The sequence below is a fragment of the Myotis lucifugus genome, unplaced genomic scaffold, assembly GCF_000147115.1.
Source record: "Myotis lucifugus unplaced genomic scaffold, Myoluc2.0 scaffold_6, whole genome shotgun sequence".
Lineage (NCBI taxonomy): Eukaryota > Metazoa > Chordata > Mammalia > Chiroptera > Vespertilionidae > Myotis > Myotis lucifugus.
This window is the reverse complement of record NW_005871054.1, coordinates 3163609-3181361: the sequence shown is the minus strand read 5'-3', so window position 1 is coordinate 3181361 and position 17753 is coordinate 3163609. Positions and strand designations below refer to the sequence as shown.

Here is a 17753-nt window from a genome sequence, read left to right as displayed (position 1 = left end):
TAAATTTATTAATCTGACTGGTTGACAAAACAGGTTCTATTATTACAGAACTCACCAAGGATTTTTTTTTTTAAAGAGAACAACTATTGCTTTTACAGATGATTAATAACACTTTCAATGTAATAGTCATTGGTGATAATATATTCCAAAGAATTCAAATACAGGAAATTTTGAAGTTTTTATACTTGAAAAAAAAAAACACCCTAACAGAATATGACTCATTGGTTTATGAATAAAGCTCCCCTAAGGAAGGGAGCTTTCATTACCTCATTTCATTCAATAGTCAAAACTAAATATCAATTTCATTTCAGCTATTACTACAAAACAGCTGTAGCTTTCAAAACAAAAACTGTCTGCTAGATTACCCTTGGGAAAGTCAACGCAACAATTTCTTTTCAGGCAGAAGCCACGTGTTTAGTCATTTTGCAGATAATAAAATTATTTTTGCAAGTTTGTGTTCATGTTATAAAAAAAAAAATCCTCTCCACGGCTGTGTTTCTCCTGGCCAGTTTTGGGTCTCGCCATCTACTCATATTTCCACTCGGCCATCTCTGATGAAAACTATTACAACCTGGGAAGTGTCATTTCCTTTTGGCATGGCATTCTAAATAACAAATCTCCCGAGTGACCTTAAGAATACCTATACAACCTAAAATAAGCTTGGCTATCAGTTCTAGTTCTCAAAGAGTTAACCAATCAGAATCTAATAACAAGAAGGAGGAAAGAGAGGAGGAGTCAGTTGAGTTTTTCAGAAAGGTGAGTAGGTTGACAGTGTAAGTGTATTCTAGACAAAAAAAATATTACCAGCCACGAAGACAGCACCATGAGCACATTCCATTTCAAGGACAGAGCATACAGCCTTTGGTGAGTTTGGAGGACAAGGAAACTGCCTGCAAAACAAAATAAATTTTATAGCTACGATATTCCGGACGTGATAATGAACCACGACAATGAGTCATCGTTGTTCCAGACGCACAGGGCCTGAGTCTCTCAAGGACTCGGCTTCTCCCTGACTTTCAGTTTAGGATCCATACGGATCTTTTAGCCTCCAGGAGAGGGTCACCGAGGAGGTCAGGCTCTGATTTACTGCTGCCTTTCACGCCCAGGAGGCCCCATGCTCCCAGATGATAATTCCAATGGCCTTGAAATTTGGGAGAAAATTCCGTATATATGAAGTAGAAGCCTCTCCAGATTCTTTAGCCATTTTGCTACCTCTGAACACTTATTGCTGGCTTACAAAAATCCTCAAGCATTTGGGTCAAGTCGGTGTGCAATGAGATTGGTCACACCTGTGGGGAGGGTACTTTTTTTTTTCCTTCTCATTCCAACGGAGACCTTTGGAATCAGACCAAAGAGTCGGAAAAAGTGGAATGTCCACTCTTTTTCCTGCCCTTTTAGCAAGAAACTTCACCGGAGAACAGACAGGGAAGAGCAGCATATGGCTTTAATCTCTGCCCACCACCTGGGAACCTCCAAAGCCATGAACTGGAGTATCCCTGTAAGTGACTAGATGTGGACTTAACACAAAATGTTTGTCTTGAAAATGTCATACAGTTTCCCAAGATGTCTCAACAAAGAAATCACTTAGGAACTCAAGAATTATTGCTTATAGAGAGTAACTGTCCTTACTTTAGAAAACTTAATAAAAATATTTCCATTGTGAGACTCATTTTTAGTCAGTAAAATATAGGAAACCTTCCTCATAACTTCATTGTTTGAAATTTATTCAAGGATCTCCTAGAAGGATAAACTATAACATATTATTAAATAAAACAAACACACTGAGAATTGAAACATAAGGCTTATTGCATTTCAGCATATTTTCTCCCTTTTCTGGAGGTAGATAATACTACAAAATGCAGGACGTGGACTGGGGAGTCAGGAAACCTGGCTCTAAATTCCTACTCTGTCACCCAGTTGAAATAATAAGCAAGTCGATTCCCTCTATGAATTGCTATATCCTCTTCTATAAGATGAAGAAGTTGGACTTGACTCTTAAATTCAAATTTATTTGACAAACATGTATTGAACACCAATGCATGCCAAGTACTGAGCCAGGGATTGGGGATAGAATGATGACTAAGGCACAATCCTGCTCGCTGAAATACCTCCAGTCTTGTCTTAAAGACAAATAACCCAAACTCTCGCTACCAATCCCTTTCTTCTAAAGTTCCATGATGCTTCCTCGTTTCCATGTTTCTACTTACTTGCGGAAATCCTCTTCGTTTATCTTATTCAAAGCTTTCATAACCGCCATTCTAGTGAATACTGACTATATAGGGTAAAATGAAAAGAAAAGACATTTTATCAGCTAGATGAGAAAACGTCAGAGGTGAAACACAGAACATGGTTGGAGAAATTGTACCATTTTAAAAACATACTTAAAAGGGAGAAATACTTAATAGCTTTAAGAAAATAAGTAAAATGTACAAGTGTTCATATGGTCAGTTCTGCAATCACTATACTCCTACAACCCTTCTCCTTCAGCCTAGCTAGTCTATGTCTACAATACCCAGGAGACCTAGCGGAACACGTCTTCTTCACTGCACTGTCCCACTCCCCTCAAAGCGTGGCATTCTTCAAATACAAAAATGATGACACTGCAGGAAGTGTGCTTGGAATATCTTCTCCCGGGCCTCAAAAGGAATTTAGGTCGATTCATCTACCTTTTCTTCCCTATATCCCTGCAGAGGCTACAGGACATAATTTAGGAGTTGGCTGCCAGGCTAAGGGGTAAAACAGAGCCAAGCAGCCTGCTCTGGCATCTAGCAACTCATTGTCACTCAGCAGCCACAAAGTAAAACAAATCCATGATACTGAATAGAAGGGCATCTACAACAAATGTCCCACTTAAGGGTTTTTAAAATAAGAAAAGCCAAATCACATGGTAGACATACTAGAACTAACTACATATATATATATATATATATATATATATATATATATATATATATATGATAAGTCACATATATACACAATTATTTTGTCTGTTATGAGAAATGACACTTGACTGAAAAGGGGCGCAATGTAGACATCTCAACAGTTTATCATCAAGGCCATGATTTTCTAAATCACATTCTGGGGAACCCCAAGGTGCCACAGGGTTAGAACTGAAAATTAAGTGCCTGTTTGTTCAGATTGGAAATGTTAGGCCTGAATCTCTTAAGGTCACTCAATTTACTACCAGCCACAAGGCAGGAAAACTACAGTTAAAACTATACAGCACCTACTGGCCAAATGGTGTGGTGTCTATGATGCTTTGACAAGAATTCCCTTATCCTATTATTTGATGCTGGTACTTGTATATTTCCTCAAAGGTAACACAAAATAAACCTAGCTCTTCAATATAAATATGGCTATAGGTCATTAGGACAGAATTTCCCAACTGATATGTCAAAGCAGTGAGCTGCAGTTGTGCCAATATTCCAATCCCTATAGTTCACAGGCGCTGAGCAGGGCCTGGGACAGTGGACAGCACCAGGCTTACTGCTTCCAACTTAGAGCAACTTCATCTGTTAACCTCAGGGTGCTGAACAAACATGGCAGTGCTCTGGGTGCACCGTGACGTGAGAAAGGTCGGGAAGTGCTACTTTAGGCTTGGTCTACATTTCTAGTCATTTTTGCACAGAGCATTCAGCAAATGTTACACCCCGCTCCCTCCCGCGCCCCACCAACAAGTTCTAAAAGGCTCAGCAATCAGTCAAAGCAATCAGTCAAAGCAAAAGGAAGATCAAATGAAGTATTTTTGACAATAAACTTACATTCTTTTTAACAACCAGAATGTCAGCCATTCAGGAATGCTTGCACAAAACCAGCTAAGTATGGGACATGAAAGTTTGCCAATACCATGCCATGCCATTCTATCCTGGTATAATAGAAACTAAAAGCAAATGCCAACTAATTTGCTCATTAACATGAAGACCAGCTCACATCAGACAGGGGAGTTTGAATAATATGCCCTTTTTGCAAATGTAGCTTGAAATAGTCTTTATTAATTCCGTACAATAAAATAATTTACTTTGGATTATATTTTTGAAACACCAATTGCTAGAAAATAGATCTTAGACAAAAGTTTGGAATGCTGTTCAATTTACCACAGACTTTCCCAGATGTTATCATTTTGGGAATTAAAATCTGTAAGTTCAAATTTTCCCAAATGGTTAACAGAAACATCATTGAAACCCGGGTTCTAAATTCAACAAGAGGGTAACAACCCAGATGATGACACAACCGTGAGTGCGGTTATGACTTTCTAGACAGAGGCAAAGGTGTTGAGAGCCGAAAAAATAAATAAATAAACATAGCAAATGGAAAGATTTAAAGACTTGATTCTTAGTAAAATAGATTGCCACATTACTATTGCATACCTTTTTTTTTTTTTTAATTTGAATAATCAGCTCAGACAAAACTCACTAAAGAATAAGAACCAGGCACCCTTACCTGTTTGTTTTTGGCTGGCTTGAAGCAATCCGGGCATATTGCACGTCTACGTAAAATTCAAGTTATTATAAAAGGTTAATGAGTTTATAATTCAAACGTATTTTATTCAACATGGCTGCTAAACTCAGGATATCAGGAGCAGACAAAATAAATCCCTATACGAGCTGCATTGGTCCCAGGGGTGGGGAATGTCCAGCCTGTGGCCTGTGAAATCATTTGGCCTGGCCCTGCCAAGGCATTAGGGGTGAGTTAGTTAAATGTCTGACCAAATACAGCAGGCTAATTTTTAAGTTGATAATTTTGTATAGCCCGCAAATGATGTTATAAATATCCAAATGGCCCTTGGCAGAAAAAAAAGGTTCCCCACCCCTGGCTAGACTTTACATTAGAGAGAGCACATTTTAAACCTACTAAGACATGACAAGTTCTGATATACTCATTAGAAAGAGGAGCAATACTATTTTCATGAAAACCAAAAAGCATTAACAATGTTATACCATTGACATTGTTGTTTACGGGGCAACTTACAGGAAGTGGCAATCCTCCACTGTTTCTGGGTGAGCAAAGACCACACTCACTTCAAACAAGCTCTAAAAATTATAAAAGACAGTTTAAAAATGAGCAAAAGGAAACCAACATCTAACAACTTATGAATGGAAATAGAAATGAACTCTCACAGGTTGGCTCAGAAAAAGAGTGACAAGGAAAACGGGAAATACTACTATTTTCAAATCGGCTTGTACACAGAGCAGTTGTAGAGGAAATTGTCTTTTTTCTTTTTTTAACTCCTAAAGTTCAACCACTAGTGATCCTACCAAAAAACAAGTTTGAAAGAAATTTTAAAATAAATGTTTCTGACTTTTGTACATGAATATACATTAGGTGTGAAGATGAATGAGAATTCAGGGAATTGGGAAGAGAGAACTGAAAGAAATGAAGAATTATTCCAGGCAATACAAGGATTAGAATTATTAGCAAAGCAAAAAGCACTTTATTTACATACTTAAAAACTCTGTAGGAGGCTTTTTAAAGCTGTTCAAACTTCTTAATAAGTTTGAGTTTTAAAAGAGAGATCTTAATTTTTTCTTATTACAAAAGCAATACATACAAATTGTAAAATGATCAAATACAGGGCAGGTTTTCAATCCCACTCCACTGAGGGGATAGAACCAGGAATAGTTTGGAGTGTTTCCTTCAAACCCTTCTTATGAATATAGACATAGATGTACAGTATATACTTCTTGGGACAGTAAACATACATTTGTATAACTGCTTCATGAATATTACGTCATGGACATCTTTTCAACTCTAGGGGCTGTTGGATATTTTAGTTGTAGTAAGTTTTTCTAGTATTAAAAAAATGCTAAAAATAAACATCCTTGTACACACAAGAAAGCACAATTTCATACTCTGTGTACATTGACCATGGAGAATATATAACATTCCACATTGAGAAAAATATATGAATGTCATACCATGCAACAATCTTACCTTTTTTATTGAGGACTACATTACAGATTGCATAGGACTGTCGGCAAGCCAATTAACTATTCTAGAATCACAATAGTTGGTTTTTTCCTCTCTATTCTAATCTACCAAATAAAAATAAGATTACAACACATTTTTTTTTTTACTCAAAAAAACTTCAGTCCTTCTGAATCTATTAGAACATTTTTATATCTTTTGTTTTCTATTTTTGGTTCTGAGTCAACATATAAGAAATCATTTGTGCTTCAAAAATAAAACCTGAGGTAAAAAATATTTTTTGTCAATGACTTCTTTAATTTCCAAAGTACTTTCATTACCTCATTTCCTCTTCATGCTATCTGTGGGTTTTATTTTCTATTCTCTCAGTATTCAGTTTAAAGGGCAGTCAGAGTTTATTCTCACTAACTGAGAGAAACAGAGCTATACAATTCAGAATAGTAAATTTTAAAAAAATATTTAGCTTTGAAAAATGGTTTTATGATTTTACTTGCATGAGCGTGTGTCTGATATTCAGGGAATTTCTTTCAAGCAAAAATGACCAAGCAATGAGGCCATACTCTTACAATTTAATTTAAATGAGCTGGGAATATGTCCTGTTTCCACATCTTGAAACTCGTTTAGCTCTTCCCCAAAATTCAATCCATTCTAGAGACTGAGGCCAGGTCGGCTCTGGAATAGGGAGATGGTTAAGTGTTCGGTTTTCCAAGGCAGTCTCTGCATAAGATCCAACAGAGGGGTTTAAAATAGCAACAAGGCAACAGACTGAGCCCAGGCTCACTGTAGTTGAGAGGATTCTGTCTGCATATTTGAAAACAAGATTAGCCACAGATAACAAAATTTAAATAGTCTAGAGTGGATGCAATACTTGCTCAGTTATTTATGTATTGCTTTGTGTCAGTAAATTCATCCCTACAATTAAAATATAAATATATTAAAGGCTTAGATTCATTTCTAACCTCTTAAGGTCAATTAGGATGCACTGCACCTGTTACACTCATAAGTGTCTTGGATCACAAAGAAGTCTTTAAAAAAAGAAAGAAAAAAAAAACCTTTAACCTCAATTTAAGACTGTTAAAAATTATCATTTTAAAGGCTTAAAAATCCTTCATTGGATTATTTAAAGAGAATATTCTCTTGGCTAACCAAAACTGTACCATAAAATGAAGTAAAATTGGTGAAATCAGAGAACATAATTAACAATGCTGATGATCCAATACCTTTCCATCAATGGGAACACCCAGTTCCTCTGAAAACAGGGGGTGAGTTATCCATTTGTAGGCTTCTTTTAGCTGAACTATGTCATTTCTTCCCAGTGACAGACTCTGCTTTCTGAATAACATAAAAATTAATTCACTGACATGAAAAACTTCACTTTTTCTACTAAAGGCAAGAGTTTATGCAATTATTTTAAAAATATTTATTAAGTGCCTCCTATGTCCCAGGCACTATTTTACACATTAGATAAAAAAACAGAGAACAAAGCAGACAAAAATTCATGAGCTCATGGGCCTTATATTCCAGTAAAATCAAGAAGCTGCTTTTTTTTTAATGGCATAAAGACAGTGTATAATGTTTCAGAGACAACGGTGTACTAATGAGCTAGAATTGTCAGATTCCAGAATTTATACATCAGAAGACAGAAAGATGGGATAGAGAAGATTGTTTATTGTTCAGAAACTACAAAACTGCACATTACAATAATCTCATCCAGACTAAACTGTTTGCATCAATACGATTCCTGATAATAGGGCTTACTTTTGGGAAGTATATGTAAAAGCTGTACTTTTTTCTTTACTGCTGAAGAAGAAATATTAAATCCTAAAGTATCAATGTTCTGAAATACTCATCATCTTAATATCAGATAAATGTCTGAATAAAAATCTGACATTCCCCCAAAATCTACTATGAGCCAATAAACAGGTTTGGGGAAGTCCCAATTATGGTTTCTAGCCTTTGGTTTGTAAACTAGAATTGTGAGAGAAAGGAACTGAGGTAAGAGGAAAGAAAAACATGGTATGATATTATTAAAACTGCTCTACTCTGCTGAGAACACTGCAGTGTCTGCTGAGAACACGGCAGTATCACTAATAAAGTAACAGGCCCACATCAGTCATATAATTAAAACTTCAAATCAGTCTTATGGCTATTCACAGGGCTACTTTTAACGAAGGAGATATTAAGGACCAACTTGTGACTCATTTTTTAAATGTCTAATTTTCACTGATATACCCTGGCCAAGTAGCTCAGTTGGTGTCATCCCAATACACCAAGGTTGTGGGTTCGATCGCCAGTGAGGGCATATATAAGAATCAACCAATAAATGCATAAGTGGAACAACAAATTGATGTTTCTCTCTCTAAAAATCAATTTAAAATTTTTTAATTGACAAAAATTAATTTTCACTGATAGAAATGACTACTTATAGTCAGTGTTTATTATAATTTAATTCTTTAAGACCAAAAGACACTACTAAGCGAAGGTAGAAAATAAGACTGTAATTTAGCTAATGGCTAAATTTAATCAATTGTTAAAAAATAAATATACACTCAAAAACTTATTCAAGCACTAAGTATTTGAGCTTCGTAAACTGTTTCTAATTTTCTAAATAACAAAAAAATTAGGTCTTTTTAAAAACTAATAGTTTAATGATATTTCCATTAAAAAAGCATCACAATTGAAAGGTGAATAATAAATAAGAATGCATTTTTAAAGGATAAAAAGTTGAAACAGAGAACATAAGAATGGAAAACTATTTAAAAATTGCTTATACTCTAAAGTACAATGGGTTGCGGCAAAAGTCAATCCTAAAAACATTACTCAATGTGTAGTTAAGAAAACTGGTATTTTAAATCCCTCATAGTCTTTGAAGTATATTTAGAGCTTCTCAGTCAAGTTAAAAAACTTCAACTATATGCATGTTTTTCTTCCAGATCAAAGAGCTAGGGGAAAGAGTTGGAAACCTTACCCTTATGCAAATATTTAAAATGCCAGATTTTCAATCCTGCAAGTTGAATGTGGCTAATGACTTTTCTAATATGATGTAGGTAAATGTTTTTACAGAGGCCCCTAGCATATGCTTGAAAGTCCTTTAGAGGAATTAGTATAATACCAAATTCAGTCCCAATTTAGTACTTAGTAACCACATTTCCCTCCTCTATCAGGTAACTACTGATGAGGATGTCAATTGTAATCACTTTTGCTATAGATATAACATGACAACCAACTAGATCAAAGAATCCGACACAATTTTTTCTAAATTCCTTGAGTCAATTCTACAATGGCAATTCTTTCACAATCTTTTGAACATAAAAAGACTTAGGGACACTAAGAATAAAAACTAGTGCTCTTTCTAAAAAAAAAAAAAAAAAAAAAAAAAAAGAATTAGTGCTCTTTCTATATTTTTCCTGTCTCAGAAACCCTACATTGAACGGAATCTTTCAGAAGAACTCATAAACTTAGTTTAAAATCCTTCAATAAGAAATAACAGCAACTCACAAGCAATGTGGATGGACTCTGGAAAATTCAGAAAATAGCATGCTCTGACTACACTAAACACTTTCTCAAATACAGTATCAAATTTTATTATGCCAGAATCACAAGCATTTGAGACTAATCTAACATAACCTAACCGAACTCCAAAACCTTTGATAAATACGTGGTTATTGCCCCCTGAAAAATGTAGATGTGAAATATTTTTAAAAACCAACTACTTCTTAAATAAATTACTTAACCAAATTCAAGATTTTAATACAGAAATCTGTACTTCTCTCTGAATTTTTCTCTCCAGAGTACACAGAAAACCTCTAGCAGTCACATGGCCTTTTTTATATTAGTCTAAAAATTTCAGTGTTAAAATCCGAAAAGCTCTGGAAAATGAAAGATTTTTTTTTCTTAGCTCAGTGAATTGAACATGTGAAACTGTTTAGAGACTTTATTTATGAAACTTAGTGTGACTATTCATATGTTTCACTGTAGAAGTATTAATGTTTGATTATACCAGTGGTTCTCAACCTTCTGGCCCTTTAAATACAGTTCCTCATGTTGTGACCCAACCATCAAATTATTTTCGTTGCTACTTCATAACTGTAATGTTGCAACTGTTATGAATCGTAATGTAAATATCTGATATGCAGGATGGTCTTAGGCGACCCCTGTGAAAGGGTCGTTTGACCACCAAAGGGGTCACGACCCACAGGTTGAGAACCATTGGATTATACAGTAGCAACCCAGACCCTAGAAGGGAAGGTATGTTTATATATGGTATTTTACACCATATTACATTTTCAAAATCTAAAAGTTTCTAAATTCCACAACACATTTGGCCTTGAAGGGTTTCCGATGAAGGACTGTGGACCTGTTTTCTATGTCTCATCTATGTATAAACTCACTATTGTTCTGCCTTAACTAGGATTTTACTTTGTATCTTTTATAGCATAATTAGTTTCATAAATTAGTTTCTAAAATCAGTATAAAATTTATTCTCTTAAAATAATTTGCCAAACTACATTATATAAGTGGCCAATGAATATAAAGTATGTATTTATATTCATGTTAAAACTACAAAAAAATCTGCTAATGTTATGCAAATAAACCAATTAAACAAGGTTGACACCTAAATTTATACAATGAAAATTTTCTTTGTGCCAAATTCTCTAGTAGCCAGTGAACTCACTCTAAAAAAAAGAGATAGTGGTAGTAAAAGTCCTTTAAAGAATTAGGTAGCTTATATTTAAATGGTGGTAAAAATTCCCTACCTAAATTACTTACCCCATTTCCTGTTTTACCAGCAACCATGCAGCATGCTGTAGGCAATTTAGTCACACCCAGAAAGAAAAGGGAAAAAATGTTTATTGAAATTCAGTTCCAATATCATTACAAAAGCGCTTAACTAATTTGCTAATCAAACTCCCCTTTTTGGGAGAGAAAATAGTGTTCAGAAATGTGCCAGTGACCTCAACCTCATATAAAATCAGAAATGAGATCAAGAAGCCACTTTGCAACATTGCTGGCTGTGGCCTAGGAATTCAACAGGGGTATCCCCCACCCTCATACAGATTTCTATTTCTTATTAATGAGGTACAAGTGTTTTTTGACATGGGTAGCTTACATTTTTTTCTTAAAATATCTTACTATTGCATAGGGAAAGGCCCAAAGTGACTGAGTACATACTATGTCCCCAAAGCACAGAATTGAAGGCTCTGTTTTGTTTTTGTTTTCTAATAGGGCTAACACAGTTTTAATTATGCCTAATTAATGATATACACATGTATGTGTTGAGGAGTCAAAGGTCCTCATGTCTGTAACTCACTGGAATACAAGAAAAACTAATGTGAATGGTAGATAAATTGATGGCTAGATATACAAAAAAGCAAATATAGAAAAACCATAACAACTGTAGAATCCAGGTGGGTATATGGGTGTCCATTCTTTCCACTTTATTATATGTTTTGAACATTCTCATAATAAGATGTTAGGGAGAATGCTCTGGGGAAGATTAATAGAAAACTAAAAAAATTGCTAAAATCACATTCACAATCATGATCATGAGGATTCAAGGAAATTCATGTAAAATGCTTTTTTTTATTGTCTAAAGTTTTACATATGTCTCCTTTTTCCCCAATTGTAAAATGCTTTACACGAGTGGTTCTCAACCTTCCTAATGCCGTGACCCTTTAATACAGTTCCTCATGTTGTGGTGACCCCCAATTTCATTGTTACAAATTGAACATAATTAAAGCATAGTGATTAATCACAAAAACAAAATGTAATTATATATGTGTTTTCCGATGGTCTTAGGCGACCCCTGTGAAAGGGTTGTTCAACCCCCAAAGGGGTCGCGACCCACAGGTTGAGAACCGCTGCTTTACACGGTAAGTGTGTGACAGTAAGATTTCTCTGTTTGCCATTAGACTACCATAGCTTTCACCTTAAAAAAAGGTAATGACACGTGCTGCCTCAGTATCAGCATTTTGTGAAGATGCACACGTAAGACGATAAAATGCCATATGCAGTCTCTATCACTGGCCAGTCATTATCATTATCACTCACATCCACTTCAAAACCTAGTTATATCTATAGATCTATCAATCTATCTTATCTATCCACCTACACACACACACACACACACACACACACTCACTCACTCACTCACTGTGGCTCATATGTAGAATCCTGTCCTTTTAAACTTCAGTAAGGCACTAGATACTTCTAAAGACTTACAATCATTTGGAAACAGGTGCATTACTTCCTTTGGACATGAACTAAACAGAATAATCACTAGCTAGGTGAGAACGAGAACTGTTCCCAATGCCTAACTGTCTCATCAGTGCCTTCTGATCCGATAGTTTCTTTACCTTGTTAGCTCAACCTAATACCATGTGTAGTACTACAGACTCCCTCCCTCTCTCCTTCCATTTACTCGGGACCTCTTTGAAAGTGTATGGGCATGGGATAGTATACACATCACTAGCGGTCAGAGACCCTCAGATCCCAAACTGCTCTACTGCAGGTAGTCCTGAAATCTCCCTCATCAATGGAATCTCTTCGGTATCTGAGCTTTAGGGAACTATCTTACCTGCCCCCTCCTTAAGGGGGCTCAGACTCATTAGTTCTTTCTCAGTAACCTTCTTCTCTCCTCTTTTGAGGCAAAATCTGTTCTCAACAGTCACTTCCAGGTGATGCCATCAAGCCTACAATGTTTCCTGTCATCCTCTGATTATAAAGTAGGGCAGAACTGGAGGTTGCCAAGGGAAACCAGATTACCATGTGTAACATGTAAAATTAAATCAAATCTCTTCAGTACCTGAGATCTGCTAAAGGGTTTCCCCTTCCTAATCCTCTAGGCTCCCTGCTCAAGCATGCCAGCAAGTCCCACAGAACTCATCACACAGCAGGGGCTGGAAAACTGAATCCCAAACAATTGTTCCAGGTGCTCAATTACGCATTTTTTTACCAAGTGTTAACAATGCCCTGAACCTGCTTCTGCTGGGGAAAAAGAAGTACATTTCTCTCTTTTAGGTCACCAAGATAATTTTAAATTTATAAATCTTCGATTCCTTAGTCAATGGGAAAAATTCATTCTCTAGAGCAAGCAATTCAATTCTTCCTCCCCAAAAGAGTCAAATGGCATTAAAGTTATCAAGTTTAATCAAATTTGATAACAAAGGCAGTATATCACCTCCTAAAAACTCAAAAACCACACAATTTAATCCTGGACTCTGCTTTAACTTTATTAAAGAACTGAGGCTTGGTGCACGAATTCATGCATGGGTGGGATCCCTCGGCCTGGCCAGCGATCTGCGGGAGGTTGGCCAGGGGGGAGGGGCCATGGGAGGTTGGCTGGGGGGGAGGGGCCGTGGGAGGTTGGCCAGCCAGGGGGAGAGACTGTGGGAGGTTGACCAGCCGGCCCTATTGGGGCCGATTGGGGCTAGCCGGCCATGGGAGGTTGGCTGTGGGAGTGCACTGACCACCAGGGGGCAGCTCCTATGTTGAGTATCTGCCCCCTGTTGGTCAGTGTGCGTCATAGCAACCGGTTGGCTGGTCGACCGTTCGCTTAGGCTTTTATATATATAGATTCCAAGCAAGTTCTAAATGGGGCAGTTGAATAGCATCCTTGCTAAAGTGCTGTGTACTCTGGACACACACACACACACACACACACACACACACACACGGGAAAGTCTATGCCTTTTGAACTTTAGAGTTCTGAGGAAGTGGTTCATCCAGTACCTAATGAGGAGAGTGGATGATGTAGGGCCAGGGATTGAGGCTGATTCAAGCAGAGGTGGCAGGAAGAAAGGACAGAGAGAAACAGGCATTAAAAATGACATGTTGGGGAACTATAATTTAGTAAAGTTGGAGTGTAGAGCATGTATATATGTGCATAAATGCGAGTAGGGAGTTCAACAACAAGAAATTAAACTAGAAAGGTTAGCAGGTTTTCAGTACCCAACAAGGGCATGAATCCAAGGACTAAATAACATGAGAAATGCCACATTTATGTACCTACAAAATCCCATAGAGGCACAAAGAACCAGCATTGACCTGTAACTCATCAAGTCACAATATAACCACCATCTTCACACTGTCTTTCTTATGTGATAATTTAAGAGAAAAGTAAAATATTTCTTATACCAAAATATTTCTTTATCATAGAAAAGGTAGTGTAAAAAAAAGGCATATGTTCCAGAAAAATGACAGAATGATTGCTGAAAAAGACAGTCCACTTTTCTCAGATCTGTTGCCTATCTCGCCCTTATAGAACCTGAGTCTACAATTCCCAAGGGAAACAACCCCTAAAAGGTTGGTCCTGCCTCTAAATATTGTGTGATCACTTGCAAGGTGGCTTATCTCTCTACATGTTGGTTTCTCAATTATAGCATGAAAAGGCTCTACACTTCATTATTTTTTGGGCACCACTTATGTGATGAGATCTTTGCTGAGAATACAGAGATGAAAGACCAATCTCTGCCCATAGGGAACTCATGATGTAGGAGAGAATAAAGGGGAGTAAAATAAAATTTAATAATAGCCGAGACCGGTTTGGCTCAGTGGATAGAGCGTCGGCCTGCGAACTGAAAGGTCCCAGGTTCGATTCCGGTCAAGGGCATGTACCTGGGTTGCGGGCACATCCCCAGTGGGAGATGTGCAGGAGGCAGCTGATCGATGTTTCTCTCTCATCGATGTTTCTGACTCTCTATCTCTCTCCCTTCCTCTCTGTAAAAAATCAATAAAATATATTAAAATGAAAAAAAATATTTTAAAATTTAATAATAATATTGATAAAAATAAAAATACAGAATAGTGGTGACTATGTCAGGGACATATTTAGAGGGAACATGTAAGGCACCCTCAGCTCAGTCTTGTAGGAGAAGTGACACCTAATCTGAGCTTTGAAGGATCAATTACTAAGAATTAACTGGGGCAAGAATGGGGGAAGTATGTTCCAAATATAGAAACTCTATGATGCAAAAACCAGACAGCTTCAGGAAAGTTCTGGGAACTATAAGTCCCTAAAGAGCTAAGGACATGTGGCTGGGGAGTGCAAAGGTACAGAACAACTGTACCTATGCTAAGGGGTTAGATTTTACACTTAAAGCAATATGGTGCCATGGCAGGATTTTAAGCAATGGAAAGGCATGACCATATTTGTCTTCAGGAATGCTCTCTCTGGTTGCAGTGTCAATTAGAAGAGGAAGATGGGAACTAAGGGAAATGAAGACATGTAGTAAATTAAAGCAGTAATTCAAGCAAGAAATAGTATATTATGGCAATGCTGGTGGGGATAGAGAAGAGTAGGCAGCTTAGATATGAAGACACAAACCAAGAAAACTTGGTGACTAGCAGTGATGTAGGTCTTTCGAATTATCATTAATGCCCTTAAAACTCTAGTCTTTTGCCCCAGCCAGGGTGGCTTAGTGATTGAGGGTCAATCCATGAACCAAGAGGTCACCGATTCCCAGTCAGGGCACATGCCCAGGTTGTGGGCTCAATCCCCAGTAGGGGGCGTGCAGGAGGCAGCTGATTGATGTTTCTATCTCTCTATCCCTCTCCCTTCCCTTCTCGCTAAAGTCAATAAAAACATATTTTTAAAGCAATTCTAAAGTCTTTTTAATCTGACACATCTCTTGGACTCTTTATAATAACAAAGACAATACAAATATAGACTTGTGCCAACAGGGAAATGACAATAGTTGTTTGGGCAGCTAGAGGTAGTATTCCTAATCCCTCTTCTTCTTCCAATACACACACATGCATACATATACACATTTATTTTTCTTGCATGCAAATAGCTGGTTGGGAACTAGACTGAATACTGAGGTTCGTAACAATAGATACTCTTCTTCCCTTTTCTCATCCAGCACAACTGCCTAAGATTTCCTTCTCCTCCTTCTCCCCTTCTTCTACCTCCTTCTCCTCCCCACTCTCCAATCTGCTACAACCTTGAACACCTGCCTCACAAAGGACCCACTCCTCTCCGTGTGTCAGGTTTGATGTCAAGTGCGGTGGCAGAAAGAGGAAGGTACGAAAGGAAGGGAGGTCCAGCCGGCATGGCTCAGTGGTTGAGCATCGACCTATGAACCAGGAGGTCACAGTTCGATTCTTGGTCTGGACACATGCCCGGTTGCAGGCTGGATCCCCAGTGTGGAGCATGCAGGAGGCAGCCAATCAATGATTCTCTCTCATCATTAATGTGTGTCTCTCTCTCCCTTTCCCTTCCTCTCTGAAATCAATAAAAAAAATTTTTTTAAGAAAAAAAAAGGAAAGCAGAATACACTCCTATTACTCTGCTGGACTCTACCACTAAGCTGAGGTAGACTCTTCCCCTGCATCTCTCACCCCAGAGTCCTCATCTCCAGCATCTCCCTGCCTGAACCCCACTCTTCTTTCCCCCAGTCTCCGATATCAGACCGTGTTATAATGACCAGCAGTCTGAGTCTGGGTGTTGCTTATAAAACTTATGTCAGCTATGTACAAAAACTTCTACAAATCTATTATCTTTTCCCACAGAATTGAGGGAAAAAAAGAAAATGCAGTGAGACATAAGACTTTCTCACTCCAGCTTCTCCTACTACTGTTGGCAATAAAATCCTCTAGATAGCATTAAAAGGTTGAACGCTAATGACAGTTGAGAGGGGAGAAGCAAGGACAAATCAGCAAAGATAGGACAACTCTGCAGGTTCATATTAGGTTGTGCAGCCCCACTGACCCAGTTCCAGGAGAATTACTATTTCCAGGTTGTGAATTTTAAGAAGAATTTCTGGTGCGCTCCCCTAAATACTAAATACTCTAGGTGCTGAGGTTTGCCTGGCTCTGAAGGACGTGATTGGAAATAATCATGGGGAAATTCTATGGAGATGGGAAGGTGGGGTTGGAGTGGAGGTGGGGGAGAGGGGGAATCAGGAAAAAAACAAACAGAACAGCTACAATGAACGAAAGGCTCTGTCTGGGATAGACATAAAGACAGTTAGTGTCCCATGCTAAAGAGGAATAACTTGGCAACTGAATTTCATGTAACTCTAGAGTTAATAATATCAGTGAAGCAAAGACATCTCAACCAAGACTGCTAGCCACTGGGTGTGGCTGAGAGGATACAAATGTATTTCCTCCTCGAATTTGATCTTCAAGAACTAGCATCTTCAGTGAAATAGCAGTAAAGTGAACTTATAGATTCAAGAGACTTCAATGTATTAACTGACTCAATTTCAATAGCCGTAAATACAAGTTCACTTCAAAATTACTACCAAGAAAAACAGCTCTTAAAAGTAAATTTTAAGTTTTGAAATACCAAGGAGACAAACTTATTGTTCATTGCTGAGAATCTATTAATTGTTGAAAAAGGCCTGTTCAATAAATAACTCAAGAACTCCATAAAGAGAAATATTTAAAAATTATTCCAAGTTGTCACAGGAAAATTACAAGACTGGAGGCATTCTGTGTGTTGAACTTGATTTACATTGAATATATTCCTTGGGATAAGAATTTATTTATTGAATTTTAATAGAATTTATTGGGGTGACATTGGTTAATAAAATTATAGATTTAGTGAATTTTAAAAAATTAATTTTTAGCTATTACTTTTTTAATAGACTAAAGGAATTTGTTATTATAAAATCATAAGACTTCTAGCTTCAAGATGGTGAAAAAAGACATTTCTGCCCACCTCTCCTCTGGAAAATCATCTCAAAATAAGGTGGAGAATGAGAAACAGAAAATAGAAACTCTAACAATAAAACAAGAAAATAATTCATCACCCCTTCTCTCAGTACGCAAAGACGGATGCGGGTCTGGAAAGCAGCTGGTCCCTAAGTGTCAGCAACGGAAGG

The 17753-nt window shown here is 37.3% G+C and overlaps 1 protein-coding gene across 3 annotated transcripts in view; it reads right to left on the bottom strand.

The window, feature by feature from the left end:
• Positions 1 to 17753, bottom strand: part of PUS10 (pseudouridylate synthase 10) — a 55169-nt gene that overhangs the window by 17551 nt on the left and 19865 nt on the right. For all 3 annotated transcript variants that reach the window (XM_014447020.2, XM_006083303.3, XM_023746568.1), the window contains 6 exons: positions 10696 to 10730; positions 7146 to 7257; positions 4969 to 5030; positions 4441 to 4486; positions 2208 to 2272; positions 805 to 890 (listed from right to left, as the gene is read on the bottom strand). In XM_014447020.2, the coding sequence (XP_014302506.1) occupies positions 805 to 890; positions 2208 to 2272; positions 4441 to 4486; positions 4969 to 5030; positions 7146 to 7257; positions 10696 to 10730 (406 nt within the window). The remainder of the gene's footprint in view (positions 1 to 804; positions 891 to 2207; positions 2273 to 4440; positions 4487 to 4968; positions 5031 to 7145; positions 7258 to 10695; positions 10731 to 17753) is intronic.